At 43.7% G+C, this 19,032-nt stretch overlaps 3 protein-coding genes across 3 annotated transcripts; 2 read left to right on the top strand and 1 right to left on the bottom strand.

The window, feature by feature from the left end:
- Positions 1–136: 136 nt before the first annotated feature.
- LOC105392558 (cactin) lies at positions 137–9,326 on the top strand. The gene is given in 13 exon segments (XM_048627847.1): positions 137–304; positions 530–994; positions 1,700–1,937; positions 2,499–2,673; positions 3,220–3,353; positions 3,962–4,141; positions 4,482–4,605; positions 5,265–5,445; positions 5,719–5,956; positions 6,475–6,626; positions 7,061–7,205; positions 8,759–8,872; positions 8,874–9,326. Coding segments are annotated over 13 exon segments (2,349 nt in total). The 5' UTR covers positions 137–302; the 3' UTR covers positions 9,075–9,326.
- A 209-nt stretch (positions 9,327–9,535) lies between these two features.
- LOC105382330 (NADH dehydrogenase [ubiquinone] iron-sulfur protein 3, mitochondrial) lies at positions 9,536–10,485 on the bottom strand. The gene has a single exon (XM_011552192.3). The coding sequence runs from the start codon at positions 10,394–10,396 to the stop codon at positions 9,605–9,607; it is 792 nt and encodes a 263-aa protein (XP_011550494.2). The 5' UTR covers positions 10,397–10,485; the 3' UTR covers positions 9,536–9,604.
- A 3,023-nt stretch (positions 10,486–13,508) lies between these two features.
- LOC105392556 (E3 ubiquitin-protein ligase TRAIP) lies at positions 13,509–18,992 on the top strand. Its single transcript, XM_038105749.2, has 9 exons — positions 13,509–13,772; positions 13,963–14,075; positions 14,203–14,415; positions 14,760–14,918; positions 15,312–15,413; positions 16,340–16,453; positions 17,080–17,260; positions 17,988–18,110; positions 18,442–18,992. Exons 2-9 carry the CDS (start codon positions 13,963–13,965, stop codon positions 18,772–18,774), a joined length of 1,338 nt encoding a protein of 445 aa, XP_037961677.2. The 5' UTR covers positions 13,509–13,772; the 3' UTR covers positions 18,775–18,992.
- The last annotated feature ends 40 nt before the right edge of the window (positions 18,993–19,032 follow it).

Raw genomic sequence — 19,032 nt, forward strand, 5'->3', positions numbered from 1 at the left:
CACACATAGAAATATCATAGAAATATACAAAAGTTTCTATAGTACCTCAGAACAATAACTACATATTTTTTACGTTTTATTTCTGCTATACAAATAGAAAACGCATCTGCTATCTGCTTGACACCTTAACTTGACAGTGAGTGACAGTTAACTAACTACGGTTTGTTGTGTTGTGTTGTCTTTACTTAAAATCTCCATATCTTTCCTTATTTTACCACTATTCTCAAATAATTGTGTATAATTTTAGATACTGCAATTCAATGTGTGTAAATATTGGTTCCATGTTTATTTAAGGACGTAAAATGTAAGTTTATTCATGTTTTTTTTACAATAATCACTAAGTCGTAATCTACGCTCTATTTTTCCTATTTAAACCATAATCACCGTCTCTACATTATGATTACAATACATGCTGATGGATCTCTACACTTAAGTAACAATAAAAACGAATTACAGAAAGAAAATAACCAATTCTGTAAGTTATTTTAGGTTATAATAGCCAACAGTAAATATGGACGTTTTCTTTAAGGTCGTCCAGGCACGAAGTGAGCAGGCGGCGCGGGCGTTCCCGCAGCCGCACCCCGGAGGCCCGCGACCGCCGTGGCCGCAGCCCCGTCCCCCGCGGCCGCAGTCCCGACCGCCGACGCAGCCCCGACCGCCGCCGAAACTCACGGTCCCCCGCACACTCTAAACACACCTCGCGCAGCCGAGATAGGAGGTCTAGATCCTCTAGTGCAGGAAAGCACAGATCAACAAACAGAGGACACAAGAAATCAAAAAAGAGTAAAGAGTCTTCAAAATCAAAGAAGAGTAAAAAGAAAAAGAGGCATAGTTCATCGAGCAGCAGCGGCAGCAGCAGCGGCGCGAGCAGCGCGTCCGGCGAGGAGGAGCTGCAGCTGCTGCAGCGGCTGGAGGCCGAGCGCGAGCGCCTGCGCCTCGAGCGCAAGAAGGAGAAGGAGGCCATGAAGGCCAATGAGACTCCAGAAGAAAAAAGGTACATTTTGCATAGACACAATAATTAGTAAGTACATTATATTTATTTACCACCACCAGGATAAAATATAGGTCTTAACATAGATGAAAATAAAATGGGTTAACATTATATTACAAAATCACTATCAAACCTCAACTTGATGTCAACAAAAACAATCAAATTGTATAAAAAATTTAGCTACAATAACTTAACCATACATTCTATAACTATAATTTTCCTTTTATTGTGTTAATATGGGTTTATTTTGTGATTTTAATGTAACAAATGACCTGAAATAAATTATAATTTATTTATAACTAGAACATTGTCATAAAATCACTGTGTCTCAATACTTTGTCTCACAGAGAAGACCCATTTTCATTAGGATGCAGAAGATCCATCATGGCATCAAAAGTAAAATGCTTCTCATGAACATGTAATTGTAAAATATCAGCCCTGCTCCAATCATACCCCCAGCTTCTGTTCCAGTGAGTGAGCAGGTGCTCATAATGTGCAATCAACAAAGTAGCATCATGATTATTTACCTAAGGCGATAGTCTGCATCTACCTATTTCACATGTTCATGTAGGTATTTCTATGCGAAATGACCAATTAAAAGCTAGCTATCCATCCTACAGGGTATACAAGTTTTGGAGCCAGGACTGTTTCTCAAAAACATAATTATATTTTTCATTTTCATTCCAAACCTAACCTCATCACCACCAGAGCGCGTCGGCTCCGCGAGAAGCAAGCTAAAGAGCGCAAGCGTCGCGAGCGCATGGGCTGGGACGGCGAGTACCAGTGCTACACGGACCAGGACAACCCGTTCGGCGACTCGGCGCTCACGCACACCTTCGTCTGGTCCAAGAAGCTCGCCAACGAGGGCGTGAAGACCGTGTCCCGCGAAGAGCTTGATGCGCAGAACAGGCAGAAGCAGCTCGAGAACAAGATTGAGCTGGAGAAGGTATTTTTATTTATTTATTTATTTATTCTTTTATTGCACAATATACATATGTAATTATGTACAATCAGGTGGACTTAATGCTAAAAGGTATGTAGTCATGAGGTGTTCAAAGGCTGAACTTTTGTGTTTTTTGTGGCTTGTATAGTATGTTTTTCTAATTAAATGACTGTGAAATCTTATAAGCCCAGACGAGTGATCGTGGATCGTAGTATACACCAGTAACTTTGATATATATTTTCAAAAAGATGTTTGAGGACTTTTTTTCGCCATTTCTTTTCCTTAGTGACAGACCCTTTGTGAAATGGTGGTAGACTAGTATATGTTTATGACTACCAAAGTAACGAGAAATAATTGTAAAATTTTACGTTGAATAAACAACATTTACTTTGAATAACTCTCAGCACAAGCTTGCTTGTGTTGGGGTCCACCAACCCCCAATCCGCACTTGGCTAGCGTGGTGGACTAGGCCTAAACCCTTCCTTCATTGGAAGGAGACCCGTGCCCCAGCAGTGGGGTCGTGATGGGTAAAGAACATTTAATTAAACTTCCCCCGTGCCCCAGGTGAAGCAGCGGCGCCTAGAGCGCGAGGCGGAGCGCGCGGCGCGCGAGGCGGAGGCGGCGGCGGCGGCGCGCGCGCGCGAGGCGGCGCAGTTCAGCAGCTGGGAGCGCCACGAGGACGCCTTCCATCTGCAGCAGGCGCGCCTGCGCTCGCAGATACGCATCCGGGATGGACGAGGTGAGCATGCGCACTAGCCAAGTTATATGCTATTTTTAGGCTTCCGTACCGCAAAGGAAAAAATGAACCCTATAGGATTACTTTGTTGTCCGTCTGTCTGTCACCGCACTTTTTTTATTAGTTGAGGGGTGGGCTACCTGTAGGAGTAAGAGAGGAGTACCGAGGAAAACTGGGCTGGAATGCGTGAAGGAAGTTTTTAGAGTGTGGAGTATATAAAAATGGCGTGACATGACGCACGAAGCCGACTCTAAATAAGGATAAAGCTAGGAGAAAGAAGAAGATTACAGGCGTGGGCAATATTCGATGACGATAATAAATTGAAACACCTACATAAAAATAGATAATTATGTATTTACTTTCTAACTGTCATTATTGTCGATTTGCCGATTTTCTCACTTTTTGTACGCTGTTCTGCTCTCAAAGTAAGCTAGTGATGGAAGCACTTGCATCAAGTTTGCTGTTTTTAGTTAAATGCTCGCAGTTACTCGTACAATGCCAAAACTTTCTTCTATATAACCATTTTAATCATTCCCCCTCCCCCCACAGCGAAGCCGATCGACCTGCTGGCGTGGTACGTCTCGTCCGAACACTTGGCCGAGGCGCTGGAGATGCACGAGCCCTACACGTACCTGCACGGGCTGCGCGCGCCCGACCTCTGCGACCTGCTCGAGGACATCAAGGTGTGTGGGGAGAGGGACAAGAGTGTTGGTGGTGATTGTGAAGGCGGTAATTCTAATTTTGGTCCTGTCAAACTATAATTTTTGCTAGAAAACAATGACATTTACGGAACGCTAATAGAATCGGATTTTAAAGAAATTAAGGTTTGACAGCACTAAAATGAGAATTCGTGCCTTTAGAATAGACATCATTGTCGACTCCAGTCGATGGTAGTTATAGACGGAGTTTTGTAAAACATAACATTATAGAAGTAACTTAAATACACAAGTATAGCCCTATCCACATCAAGTAACCGTATAATAAACAGCAAAACCTACAGTATTGGATAACCACCTAGCATTGATCTCCTCAAGATTTCCATGTTAAATTCTCTGTCATATCCTAACTAATATTATAAATGCAAACTTAACTGTTTCTGTCTGTTACTCTTTCACGCCAATACTACTGAACGGATTTGAATGAAATTTGGTATACATATCGTCTAGACCCTGAGAAAGAACATAGGCTACTTTTTATCGCGGAATTCCCACGGGAAAACATTTCAAGGCGAAGCGAAGCTCGCGGGAACAGCTAGTTGTTAATCAATGATTATCTGCTCTCTGTGTTCCAGGTGTACAAGGAGCTAGAGAACAACGCGAACCAGCAGTACTGGGAGGACGTGGAGACCATCGTGCGCGACGAGGCGGGGCGGCTGCGGGACGCGGGGGGTGAGGGGGGCGGGGGCGAGGGCGGGGGAGTGGGGGGCGAGCGCACCGCCGTGCATAGAGCCGTGGCCGCTGACGTCACGCAGGTATGTGACGTCACACTGACAACGATACGGTGATGTCACATGATGATTACAAATAGGGCCTTTACAGTTATTCTCCAGACGTTCCTGTCCTGGGCTCTTTCCTTGGCTTCGTCCCAGGAGATTGCGAATTCTGACGGAATTGAGGTAGCTGAGGATGGATCTCCTCGTCGATCGCGTCGCCTCGCTGAAGTGCATTTCCGCCGGCGGAACGGACCTGTATCACTAAAACTGACTAGCCAATAAGGCTAAGTATGTGTATTGCACTTAATAATAATTGTTTCAAAAATATTTCGCGCTTCCAACTACCCTTTATTCATCCCTCTGTACGCCCCCGTTACAGATCTTCAAAGGCAAGACGGGCGCGCAACTAGAAGCGCTGCAGACGCAGATCGAGCAGAAGATCAGCGGCCGCCGCGACGGCGTGGACGTGGGCTACTGGGAGAGCCTGCTCAGCCAACTCAAAGGTACCATTTTCACATTTATATCCAACTAGCTGTTCCAGCGAGCTTCGCCTTAAAAGTTTTCCCGTGGGAATAAGTGTTGATCCAGGGTCTCAGCTGACTCCATACCAAATTAACAAACATACATATACACATACTTACAAACTTTCGCATTTATAATATTAGTAGGATTTTAACGAAGGCCTAACCCTCTTTTCTTTGCGAGGGTATTGTCTTTTATTTACATACCTCCTCATTCCGAAGGGCGTAATGAGGGTGTATCTCACTGTACTTATTTTATAGCAGTCGAAATAACACAGACGTAGACCGTAGTGTAGCGTGTGCCAGGTGGAGACTTGTGTTTACATTCGCTGCTCGAATTGTGAGAAAAGCTCACACTCGCCCAATATAACAGAAGATGCTGACACGACGAACACACCACAGGCTGCTTATTACCTAATGTAATAGCTGAAAACCAGAGCTATAGTCCCGGACATTATAGCTGAGTCTGGAGTCCTTTTCGACACTGAACAACAATGAATGAATGAATACTTTATTGACAGAAAAAAATATATGTATGTAAAATGTTCGTGTTGTTGTTTTTGTGTTGAATAAATCTTTTAAGTATATTATCTATTCTAATAAAATTTATAATGTTTGTCTCTCATTTCTCAAATTTCCAGCGCACCGGGCGCGCGCGCGGCTCCGCGACCGGCACCAGGCCAACCTGCGCCGCAAGCTGCAGCTGCTCAAGCAGGAGCAGGGCGTGCAGGGGGGCGCGGGGGAGGCGGAGGGGGTAGTGCAGGGGGGCACGCGGGAGGAGGAGGCGGGCGCGGGGGAGGGCGGCAGCAAGCAGGAAGACAGGTATTCAATAGTGTTCATCTACATATTCTATGCGCGGATGCGCCTTATCACTAGAATGTAATCTTTGTGCAGAATGTAAAGTGTAAAGACGTGGTATTTCAGATAACGACAGGCAATTAGTGAAATCAGGATCATGCTCAAAATTCCATAAGAGCGTGCTAGGATCTCAGTTGTACTCTTAAATCTTAAATGCATAAATCTTTAATCTTAAATGCCCGCCTAAATCTTAATTTTTGTTTTTTACATAAAAATATTATTATGTCTCCCTTCCAGACCGCAATCCCCAGCAGAGCCCTCCACTCAAGAGCCTGTCTCCGACGAGGAGGACTCTGAAGCCGCCTGTACCGCCGCGTACTGCGCCGGCCGCTACTCGCCTGCGCCGCTGTCCCCGGCCAAACTCGAACCCGGGACCCTCGTGCTGGACGCCGCCGAGGATAGTGAGCGGTTGAATTACCTGCGCATGCGCCTGCATGCTGGCAACGCGCAGAGAGAGCACGCTGAAGTTGTGCCGGTAAGTGTTCAATAAGCATTACTCTTTATATGATTAAACTGTCTTCAAAAATAACACTAACAGGCAATGAAAAAGTTCAACTCACAAAGTGCCATCACCAAACAACCTCAATTTTTTCAAACATTTGAATAAAATATTACCGTTTTTAGTTGGTACTGGTAGTATCCTGTACTCTATTAAATGTTACAGAAGAAGTCATTAAGCTAGCCTTTTCCATTTAGGAGTAATACGGTGTTTTTCTCAGTAGAACTTTTTCATTGTCCGTGAGTGTATCTTAGGGTAGTACAGAAGCGCTAGTACGGGGCGCATTTAACACGTGACAAATGTTTTGCATCGCCCTCACTCACATCGCGCAGCCTCAAGAGTGAGCGCAACGGAGAACCTTTGTTACGTCTTATTAGCACCCCGTGCTACAGGGCAAGATGTCCTATGTAAACTTCAGCCTCTCCCTCCTATCTTCAACTGAACTCTGTCACCCCATTACTATATCTAATCCCCCACCATCTCCCCCCCCACAGTCCGACCCCGCCACCACCTCCGCCGACCCCCTGGCGCGCGAGGCGGGGCGCGGCATGGCGCCGGGCGAGGCGCAGTTCAGCGTGGAGGTGCCGCTGGACCGCCCGCTGTGGCCCGACAAGTACCGCCCCAGGAAACCGCGATACTTCAACCGGTATGTACACGACGACCGTCTATACAGTTTGTTGCAAAAAGGGCATACTAAGCCGAATCCTACATGTGCAGCATGGTAAATCTAAGCTCGAAAATGAAATCAGAATTTGTTATACGAGTATTGTTATTGTTGAAATGATTTTGTTTTCGAGAATTTAGAAATTCTGATTTCATTTTCCTGTAGAAGACCGTGTTTCAACATCGCCCTGTTCGTTAACTGCTAGACATCGTCATCATTAGCATATAGCAGTCCACTGATAGATGGAGACCTCTCCCAAAGCACGCAACTGGATGCGATCTACAGCTTTCTGCATCCAATCATAACCAGTCATCTTTCACAAGTCAAGTACCTACAATAATGTTTCTCATGTGTTATTTTGAATTTGTTTGTATGTAAGAGCACCAGTGCACTAACGAACTTGACTCTCATTTCAGAGTGCACACGGGCTTCGAGTGGAACAAGTACAACCAGACGCACTACGACATGGACAACCCCCCGCCCAAGGTGGTGCAGGGCTACAAGTTCAACATCTTCTACCCGGACCTCATCCACGGCGGCGCCACGCCCGAGTTCTCGCTGGTGAGTGCTAGCGGAGCGCGCAGTGTATAGCGAGCTGACTGTCGCTGTACCTACTGTCACGTGAAGGAGTGTAGTCGGTGGCTGCAGTAGCGAATCAGACTTTCTACCGCCAACCCTATTTTCACTTACATTCATTCATACAGTTGTGTTACTTGCGGAAGCGGTGTCCCACTATAGTCTTCGAAGTATAATAGGCCCGTTTGGACAGCTACACAAATTTGCTATTTACTCTTGATTTACTTACATGATGAAATACATAAAAAGACACATAATCTGGCTTATTATTTAACGGCCGAAAGAAAAAAGAACTTTTAAAGCAGCAAAAGTTTCTTATTTTTTAGATTTTTCATGATTTAGGTTTGACACCAGCTGTCATCCCATAAATTTTGGAGCTGTCCAAACGGGCTTATTATATTTCGACGACTATAGGGCTCTTGCTAGTCAATGTACAATACCTACTTTTACACTTTGTTTATGGTTTATGCCTTAGCTTCGAATGGACAACATTTCATTTTCTTTACCCTATATTTTTATTAGTTATTCGGAAAGTTTATAGAAAATTAGTGGACCCGTATTTTTTTATTTTGTATATACATAAATTTTTGCATGTTATTTTTAACTTTAAAGTTAATTATTTTAAAACCGGAAGTGACGTCACATATTAGGCTCAATTTTTATTTTTGTCTATTGCCTGAGTCTCGAAAAAAAACATAAATGACACTGAAAAGTGACATTTAAACTTTGTTTACATGCCAACCAACAAATGGGTCATTTTCAAATGACCTTGATATTTCTGATGATGGAAAGTAGGTACTTATCATGTAAAAAAATAAGCAGAAGCATTTTTTCAGCTGTGTAGGCAGTGGCATGCTCTGGGACATATTATATAGAGGTCATCTCTTAATAATAAATAAAAAAAAATAGTCAGAAAGTGTCAGAACAGAATTAATGAAAATGACCCAAATAAACAACAACGTCACGATAAAACGTCAACGTCAATCAAAAATGAAAGTAACAGTTACTTTGTTTTTAAATCTATAGGCTTTGGTCATTAAAGTGCATCGCACCTGATGCATGACGTCATCAGCACTTTTTTACTATTTTATGATTTTCTCGAAAATGATACATCCAAAAAATACAAAAACATTTTTTTTGTGGCCTTTAGAGCTAAATCTCGAAATGGTTTTCGATTTATAGCAGCTTTAGTTTTTTGAAATGTTGTCCATTGGAATTGATTTCTTTCAAATTCTGTTTTTAGTTATTTATTTACATCAAATCTGAAATAAGTACCTATCTAAATCTATTTTAAACAATATACACTCACGGGCAATGAAAAGGTTCCACTGAGAAAAACACTCATTTACTCCTAAACGTAAAAGCTAGCTTTATGACGCCTTCTACAACATTGAAGTACATTTAACGGAGCATATTTTGTTCAAATTTTAAATTAAATGTTTGCTTTTTGTGAGTCGAACTATTTCATTGCCCCGGAAAGAAGTGTACTTTTTATATCTATTACCTATTTAAATTCCCTCCCCCCCCGCCTTCCGCAGAAGCCGTGCGCCGACAACCCCGAGTTCGCGGTGCTACGCTTCCACGCCGGGCCGCCGTACGAGGACATCGCCTTCAAGATCGTGAACCGCGAGTGGGAGTACAGCTACAAGCGCGGCTTCCGCTGCCACTTCCACAACAACATCTTCCAGCTCTGGTTCCACTTCAAGCGGTACAGATACCGCCGGTAGATGGACGGTGGATATCGAGATATCGAGGATAGAATGGATGAATTCATCAGTGTTAGGATTATTTTGTTTATTTATTTTAAGTTTGTATGGAATAAGCAAGGACATTTTTGTGATGGAAAATATGTAAATGTTGCACAATGGTAAGAACAATTTTGTTGTTATTGTTTACTGTATTGGGTAAAGCCTCTGATAATCTTCACTAGAACTTCAACATGCAATAGGACCTTTTCAATAGATGAAAAAAATCCAATGGATTGTAGGTTTGCTAATTTTGGAGGTCACTGCATAAGTACATTGAAAGCATCATGTATTGTGTTGATAAAGAAAACAAAAAAACTGTACATAAAATAAGAATGAATAAATATTTCTGACATAAAAATACTTTTATTGATAACACTCTCAAATCAGCAGCTATACAACCACATTGCAGCTTATAAATTAGCAATGGGGACTTTGAAAACACTGTGAGAATGGGTGAAAGTGCAGAATAACGTATTTATCTGGAAATGTTACTTGTCTGTTGGAAGGTAGGTATATTCATGTCTTTGTACCATTTTAAAATACATACTAATTAATTAAAAGTTCATATAATTTTTTGTGTTGATTTATTAATCTGTTATAATAATTAGCTATTTACAAAAAATGTTTAATCTTAGTTTATTCCTTGGGTTTGTCTCCGGCGCCCGGGGTGACGTCCTCCACGGGGTTGCCGCGGAAGTTTGGGAACTGCTCCCACGGAGCCTCCAGCTCGAACCTGCGGAACTCCTGCGCCAGCTCCAGTGGCTCCACAACCACGCGCTTCTGCTCATCATCATACCTCACCTCCACATACCCACTGAGGGGGAAGTCCTTTCTGAATGGATGTCCTTCAAAGCCGTAGTCGGTCAAGATCCTCCTGAGGTCAGGGTGGTTGGCGAAGAACACTCCGTACATGTCCCAGATCTCGCGCTCGTACCAGTTGGCGGCCTTGAACACCTCGTTGGCGGAGTCGAGCGGGCTCAGCTCGTCCGTGTAGGTCTTGACGCGGATGCGCGCGTTGTAGCGCAGCGACAGCAGGTTGTAGATGATCTCGAAGCGGTGCGCGCGCGCCGGCACGTCCATGCCCGCGATGTCCACGAGGCTGGCGAACTGCGCGGCGTGGTGGTCCTTGAGGAACGTGAGCACGGGCAGCGCGCCCTCGGGCGGTACCAGCACCTCCAGCTCGTTGCCCGACGTGATCTGCACCTTCTGCACGAACTTGGGCATGCACTCCGCCACGTACTTGCCGAAGTCCACGAGCTGCGACTTCTGCAGCGGGTCGTACTTGGCGACGGTGGGCCGGGTCTCCGCCGCGCCCGCCTGGTCCGCCTTCGTCGCCACGCGCTGCACCACTGGGGTCCGCGTGTTTTGCAAAACTACTCGGCCCACGTTGCAACCGGCCCCTAGGGCTCTTTTTAGGTAAAACGACATGATTTTACACCAACAATATGCTTATTCCTTACGTAATTCGTGTTCGATCGAAATGGAAAAACTACAACAAAATAAAGAAACGTCAATTCAGATAGAAATGTCACAAAATCTCTCTCACTGTCAGTGTCAAACAACTTCTGGGAACTCTGGGAAGACTAACCTTGGCCAAATCTCAGAATAATAACGGTATCATGCGATGCGATGCGACATTAATCCAAGGACTATGATATACAAAGTCTTTGCATTAATCATGGAAGTAATAATACAACAGGAATGCGCACTGCACCAAAAAAACGAGCCGACAGAGATAGTCAGCACGGAGCCCTCCATCTCTTTCTATTTTTGGTGACCATAATTTTAGGTAATTCATGAGACATCACTTCTAATCTATCATGTCGCGAATAACTGTCGATGGTCTCAAAGTCACCTATTATTCGAATAATTCGATTGCAATGTAGGTAGAGGTACGAATGTATTTTATAGTTCGACTGTAACGATAATAAACACTCTTGCGATGAATCGGGATTTATCATCGGGTTTAAAATGATGAAAATTTGTGGGAATTACTTGGAACCACCTTTGCTATGTTTCTTCATTGGAAGGAAATTTGGGAAAATATAATTTTAAGTAAATAAAATTAAGTTGGGTGTAGTGTTGACAAGAAAGTGTCAAAACAGGTTAACATTAAACGCAACTATGTACCTAAAATGTGTTTACTCTGTGGGTGTTCCGTTTACATAGTCTAGTTGATGAAAATCATAAGATTTCTCAGCCTAAGTGCTTCCACCGGTTTAAATGTTGATAAATTATCTTATAATACTCATATATGTCGCAGCGTTGACAGACAAACGCCGCATCGATGTTGATTTGAGCGTGTAAACGCGTCGTGATCGAATCAGAAACGTCAAGGGATTTTCCTTGGGTAAGGTCGATACAGCCCTGGCAACATTTTAAAAAGTAAGAGGTCACGTGACGTTTAAAAAGTGAACCGGCCATGCCGCCATTCTGGATTCTGAGCTTGGACGAGTTGGACGTGACACGGGAAACAGTGTGCTGTATCGAACTTGCCGCGTTTCTAAAAGTAATCCGTCTGCATCATCGCGATCTTGCATTGTTACATTAAGTGTTGATTGTAATCTGAATAATCAAGATACGAACTATACGAAGAGCCTATTATTTCCGCCCGCCCGATGAATCCACCGCCAGACGAGATGCCCGGCGGACCCCTTCCCCGTCATATATATCACTAAAAAAATCAACAGCTCATAACTCTGTACCAGCCTTATAAGATAATAGCCACAATAATACCTAATGATACTTAGGTATAAAATAAAACAAAAAGTTGAATGAAACAGGTCCTAATTAATGGAAAGTGATTCAAAAGTACGAATGAATGGTCACCCTAACCATAACGTCTCTCACAACAGTATAAAACGTCATCCGTCATCTTGACAACTTCGGTCTTGTCGTAAAGTATTTAGAAAAACTACCAATATTTTTTATGAAATTATTATTCATACAAATACCAAATATTTCATTAAAATTACATGTTTATAATGATTTATTATAAATTTGTTTTTGAAAATGATATGATATACAGTAGTCTATGAGTTAATTTAATTTTTTTTTGCATAGCTCTCTTTGTACAAAATCTACTAAAGTTTACACAACTAAATCCTGGCAATTGTTAGAAAGAGAGGACGGGCTCTGTCTTAACCCTCTCTATCGGCTCGCGGCCTCTTTCACTTCAAATATAAATCTTAAGGTGAATTCGTTAGGTCTATTTTTGTTTGCATCATTTTGGTGAGTGCGCATTCCTGTTGTATTATTACTTCCATGGCATTAATCAATCAAAGATACTAATCAAAGGCAGCTTTGAATCTTGCTTGACGTTTGACCAATGTTTGATGGTGAAATAATGATCACTAATACCCCATTTACACTCTCGCCCCGGCCCTCGCCTCCTCGCTCGCCTCGTCACTCGTGCGGAGGCGCGAATGTAAACACCCACTCGCGTGTGACGCGAGTGGGTGTTTACACTCTCGTGCAGAGTTCAGTTGTCTTTGAGCTAGCAACGATGGAGGACGTCGAAGTTTTAGCCGCAACAATAAAGAATTTATGTATGATCACCGATTACTTCGCCGTTTATGGACCGATTTTGAAAATTCTTTTTTTTATGTATTGGGTTGAGATCCCATGTGGTCCCATTTTTTTCAAATTTCGATTCCACCTCCAAGGGTGGGTAAAGGGTTAAAAACAGGCTATGAATTTCCATTTTGGGTACCTATTAACTGATTGTAGTTAATGAAATTTAGAAAGTACATAGGTACTTACTTACCTATATTTTAAACATTAAAAAAAATATGATGGTGACCTTGAGCTGATCTGATGATGGAAACGGAAGGTAGTCAAGGGAACTCCTCAACGGTAGGTATATAGCAACTACATCGTGTTTACTTCTCACTAGTAGGACTTATAGGTATCATTTGCTTCTTAATTTTGATTGTCAATTATTGCAAATAAACTAAGTATAAATAAGTAATAAAATAAAATAATGATAAAAAACGACTTAAAAAAACCACTAAAACGTAAGAAATAATTTAAGGTTTAGACATGGTTTAGACCTATTCACATCTATCTATGTGACAGTACTAATATATCTAAGCAGGTAAGTACTGCTTTTATTTCTTACGTTTTAGTGTTTTTTTATTATTATTATTTTATTGAAATATTTACTTATATGAAATTAAATGTTTCGTCTTGCGACCAATCCATTATACAACTGAGGAAAAAACACTACGTTATAATTATACGACGACGAACACAACCTGCGCGCCACGATGTAGAAGCCAGAATGAAGCGGACGCGAGAGTGTAAACACCCGCTCGCGTGCGACGCGAGCTCGACGCGAGCTCCTTTGACTCGTGCCCCAAAAACCGCTCCGGACGCGAGCGCCGCGAGTGGCGAGGCGAGCGAGGAGGCGAGCCACGAGCGTCTGTTCACACTCGCGCCTCGCCCCTCGCCTTGTCGCTCGCCTCGCCACTCGTGCGAGAGTGTAAATGGGGTATCACAGTATCATTCCATTGTGAGTGCTGTGTGGGTATAACATACAGGCTGCATGGAGTTCTGCCTTTGCCTGCTTTGACTTGGTCTGGGATTAAAAAAACAATAACGTAAACAAACGCAGTTCGTTAATTTTTGTTGATTATTATTTTCATTTTCTATTAAATATTTGTTGAACTCGTAATGGTTTATAGTTAATTTAAGTAGTAGTTTGATAGGGATAATAACATTGACTAGTATGTAAATTGTTCTAAATGCTAAGCAAACGTTATAAAGTAAAAAACGAATCTATTGTTCTCTCTAATCATATAAGGTAAGTTCATATTAAATAATGCATTTTCAAAAGGAAGACACGGAATCTAACGTGCTACAACAAAAATATATAGTATTTACTGTGAAATTTATGTTATAATATATAATGTTTCATAATATTCTAGTTTCTAACCAACCAAACCTAACCTCAACGTTTTTTTATCTACCTTCTATGCACTGATATTTTTCAGATGCATATACTCTGCACGATCTGCAGTGACATTGTGAGCAGTGCAGAGAACATCTACGCTACAAAATGTGGGCATTTGTTTCATCACCACTGCCTGTCTCAGTGGATAGCCAGGTAAACATCACCAACCCTGCTGAGACATGCAATACTTAAGAAAATCATTCATTACTTTTATTGTTTCTTACTGTATACAAATTAACTCAAAGTACATAGACTCACTCGCACATTACACATATCCCAGATCCAAGACATGTCCGCAATGCCGCAACAAGGTGACGTCTGCGTGCATGTTCCGTCTGTTCCCGACGGTGTCGTCGGACGCGACGCTGGAGGACGCCACCACGCTGCAGTCGCGCCTCGACGACGCCCAGCTGCAGCTGCGCCAGCACCGCGCGCGGCTCAGTGACCTTGAGGACAAGGTCAAGGCCGCTGCGGATAAAGAGGCTGCTAGCATGTCAGTGAGAGCAACATACTTTTGAAGTACAGAAAAGTCCCCTAAGACTCATTAACCAAATATTGCTGCTTTGAAATGTTACCTTACTTATAGGAGGAGGTAGCCAGTGTTGATATTTAGTGGGGTTCTTGACATCTGTGATAGTTTTTAATTCAGTATAGGTACCTACAAAAGGTGGTTTTATCACTAAAACTTATTTCATCCAAACAAACTTTATTATCTATTTGCTTTAATCTAGTATTGATTCAACCACCATTAACTGAATAAACCATCACTACACTTGTCTTATCAGTTTATCAATGATATATAGCAACTAGGTAACTCCAATTTGGCTATGTTTGCAGTAAGAAGCTGCAGGACAGCCAAAACCGACTAGTGTCAAAGGAGTCTGCCATCACGGGGCTGCAGGAGCAGCTGCTGTACCTGAAGGTGCAGAACAAGGAGACCATGCGTCTGCGGGATGAGAACGAACAGTTGAAGAAGAACATGCAGACTCTTACTGCGTAAGTATGGCATGCTCTAGTGTGTTGTTAGAATATGCTCTTTCTTTTATTATCGTAATTTTTTTAACTCCTGTGTTTTTTATCATGTAAGGCTCCAGTGTAATTTGATGCCGTGCCATGGTTTTGTTTGGAACCTGGAGTCCATCATAGTGAATAGTGTCTAATGCTTGGTAAAGAAATGTCATGTAAGTCGGCATATACAAAATTATATGATTATGTGAATGATAATAGTGCCATCATCCTAAATTCCTAACCTGTTCTTATAGTATAGTACTCAACATTGTATGTGTATTTGAAAAGATGGCTCGGGAGTTTCTTGACCCGTCCTTCGCCTAGAATGTTTTTATTCCGAATGGGGAGTAATAATAATGTTTTCTTTCCTGTTTGTCATAGACTGCAGGCGGTGCTGAACGCGTCGGCGGCCGAGGTGGAGGGCATGCTGGCCGCCTACAGCGACGTGCGCACCGTCGCCACCTTCGCCACCGCGCTCAAACGGTACGTACCTAATAATAAATATGTGGGGACATCTCACACACGGCCATCCGACCCCAAGCTAGGTAGAACCTGTGTTATGGGTGTCGGACAGCTGATATATCTACACAAATACATAGATAGATACATATTGAATATATAAACGACAACCAGACACAAGGCAAACACAAATCCTCATAACACAAATGTTTGCCCTGGGCGGGATTCGAACCCGCGGCCCTCAGCTTCGGAAGCAGCTTCACTACCGCCTTAGCTACGGTGCCGTCCAACTACTCCACGTGAAGCTAAGGCTGTTTTTAACAACGCGGTCATACGTATGATAGAATCAATCAATCTTTGTTTGTGGCTTGATGCAGTGTGTGACTAACACAGCATATTCGCCAATTACGATCGTTTTTGAGATACACACAGTGTTTATAGCTGTGGTATATTTACAAGGTTAATACCTGAAACAAACAGACAAACAAAATTTATACAAGGACATCACAAATAAAGTGTTAATATAGTTTAGTATATAATGAACGAATATGCTGGCGAGACGCGGGAAAATGGCGGCCATCCCGCATGCGTGATGAATCCCGCACGTTGATAAAAACAGCCTGAGGCTAGATCCACTGCTCCATTGATGTCAGACCTCTGTCTGTCTGATGGTATTGTGCCTGCAGTAATGACCTAGATGTCGGAAATTGAAGGTCGCTATAGATGTATCACATAGTTTCTAAGAGCCAGTACTACAAGTAAAACATACAATGACTCCTGTCAGTTTTTATAAAAACAACCGCAAGCCTCGCCTTAAAAGGTTTTCCCGTGGAAATTCAGGATAAAAAGTAGCCTTATGTTTGTCAGAGTGTCAGCTTGCTACATACCTTTCATTAAAATGCCTACATTCTTTTTAAAACTTGATGGTGATGATTGTGTGATGTCCCCAGCGCGCTGTGCGACTCGGAGAGCAAGAAGGCGGAGTCTCGCGCCAAGCTGCAGGAGGCGCGCTCGCAGCTCGCCGTGGAGAAGAGCAACGTGGCCTCGCTGCACCGGGACCTCTCGTGAGTCACGCGATCACTATGTGTTATGGCTGGTTTACACGGGCTTCGTAGCTAAGCGCTTAGTACTTGTCATCGACTTGTACTATTCACAAACACTAATACTAAGCAGTAATCAGCGTGTTTACACACGAGGACTTAGTATTAGTGTCAAGTACTAAGTGCTTAGCTACGAAGCCCGTGTAAACCAGCCATTATAGTGCCGTCTATGGCGTCTGGAGTAATAATACTATGTGGGGACATCCCACACACTGTCATCCGATTCTAGTTCGACTTTCTCATATGCGCCGCAAGTTTTGTAAAAGTCCGCACAATAGTCTAATCGTCACAAAAAAACAAAATATAGGAACCGACTCGAATTTGTACCATTCGAAGATGTTTTTTAGCCAAAAATTGGAATTATGCAATATGCACCCATTCGTAGAAATGTACAATGTTACAGCTGAGGTTACAACTTGTTATTAATTGCAAATACATATGTGTCTTTTCTTGTATAGTTTCTCTCCCCCGAGGTAGTCTGGAAGAAATTACTCTTAGGACGCCATTTGTACCGTCTATGTTGTACATTTCCTTGTGTAATTTATGTTTGTGTGTGCAATAAAGAATTATCTATCTATCTATGTGTGCAGTCTGCAGCGCGAGGCGAACGAGTGCCTCCGCTCGAAGCTGGAGGAGATCAACGGGCGGCACGTGACGAAGCGCGGCGCCCCGCAGGACGCGGACTCGTGGCCGGACGTGGAACGAGACGCGCCCAGCCCCAAGCTGCGCCGCGCCGGCACACAGCCCGTCGACAGCCCCAACACCTCCGTGGTAAGTTATGGAACCACATGAAGTCTGCTCTACCGGAGAGGTCTGCCAGAACGCGTATACCGGAACGTGTTGTGACAACTGTACACTGGACTGACTGGTTTTTAGACCTTATCGACTCGAATCGAAAATCCGGAAGGCAACCGGAGTCCCCCACACGTAATATGACAAACGGAGGCCTGACACCTACACAGGGTGACCTCTCCGGTAAGCCGGAGCGTGTATGGCCCACTTTACTGTCATGACTGTGCTCTAATGCTAATCTTTCTTTCAATGGAAACGCTGTTACAAGCGCTAATAGCGCCAAAAAATCTAAATCATCGCTATCATTGATCTGACAATAACTGATATGGTTTAAAATGAAATTCGTAACTTGTACCAATAATCAAGAAATTAATTTAATTTTCGATACAAAATTGAAATGAAATCGTTTATTTTTTCGACGTAGAATATTAGAATTACTTGTCAAAAGTCATAATCTACCACCATTTCACAAAGGCCCCGTCATTAAGGAGGAAAGAAATGGCGAAAGAAACTCCTCGAGCATCTTCTCAACTTTTTGCTTAAAACTAATACAATTTTACTTATATCTAGTTAATACAATTTTACTCAAGCATATCCATTTCATTTTTGCTGTTTACTGTTTATCTGATCTCATGATCGATGCATGTAAATATGCAGTTATGAATATGATGAATATATAGTGTCGTCCCCCCCCCCCCCCCCCCAGGGCACGCTGGCGCGGCGCATCGAGCAGGCGGAGTCGCCGTACCTGCAGCTGCAGCGGAGCTCGCTGGCCCTCGCCGCGCTGCAGCAGCGCCGCCCCGCCGCCGCCGCCGCGACCGGACTCAAGGTACATACACGCTGTGCAAACAATGTTCACTTTCCCATTGTACACAACAGCGCTATAGTGTGACCATTAGACATTAGTGCTCCCTGAGGCATGCGCGGCGAGGTGCGTAGCCGATTCTCCTCCCGTCTCGCCGCCCGCATACCTTAGGGAGTGCACAACACTAATGGCCACACTATAAAAAACGTTCGTTGGAGTTTGACGCCAAATGAAGTACTCATGTTTCATGAAGTGAAGTGAGCCTACTCACGAATCTCACGATCCTTTTCCTAAATACAAGTTATATCAATCAAAATTTTAGCTCTACTAACACACATAATTTTGCTGTTTCCAGCCGGCGGAGCAGGCTCTGTTCAACGCGGGCAAGGCGGCGGTGGCGTCCAAGAGCCAGGCGGCGGCGTCGCCCTACAGCATCTTCCACAGCAAGCAGGCGGCGCGCGAGCAGCTGACGGGCGTGGGGCGCCCCGCGGCCGGCGCCGCCTTCGACGGGCTGGGCGGGCACGCGCGCCTCGACCCCGCGCCCGCCCCGCGCCCCACGCCCGCCCCGCTGCCCCGCGTTTCGGCGCGCCACCGCCTGCGCCGCCCCGACCCCAACAAGACGCACCCCCGCCTCGACGCCTTCCTCGACCAGGCCTACTACCACGGCAAGCCCGCCAACACTTCGTGACCGAGACACACACTCACTCACGAACCCGCTTATGAATGTTGTAGGTTCCGGGAACGGACGTCGACGACCGCAGTGATGTGACTGTTAGTTGATTATAAAGTCAAAGTCAAATATTGTTATTCATCGTAAAAATATAAAATTTTCTGATGAACGTCAATTTTTACAAACTACTCTCCGTTCGGATAAGGGGGCTCTTTCGGTCTAAGGAGAAGAACGGAGGCAAGAAACTCCAGAGCCATCTTTTCAAAAAAAGACTTA

This window comes from Plutella xylostella, chromosome 19 (assembly GCF_932276165.1).
Source record: "Plutella xylostella chromosome 19, ilPluXylo3.1, whole genome shotgun sequence".
NCBI lineage: Eukaryota > Metazoa > Arthropoda > Insecta > Lepidoptera > Plutellidae > Plutella > Plutella xylostella.

Excerpts from the sequence above, each read along its gene's own strand:
- LOC105382330 (XM_011552192.3), bottom strand. The coding sequence starts at position 10,396 with ATGTCGTTTTACCTAAAAAGAGCCCTAGGGGCCGGTTGCAACGTGGGC.
- LOC105392556 (XM_038105749.2), top strand. The coding sequence starts at position 13,963 with ATGCATATACTCTGCACGATCTGCAGTGACATTGTGAGCAGTGCAGAG. Across the intron at positions 15,414-16,339 it reads TTCGCCACCGCGCTCAAACG|CGCGCTGTGCGACTCGGAGA; the intron begins GTACGTACCTAA and ends TGATGTCCCCAG. Across the intron at positions 16,454-17,079 it reads TCGCTGCACCGGGACCTCTC|TCTGCAGCGCGAGGCGAACG; the intron begins GTGAGTCACGCG and ends CTATGTGTGCAG.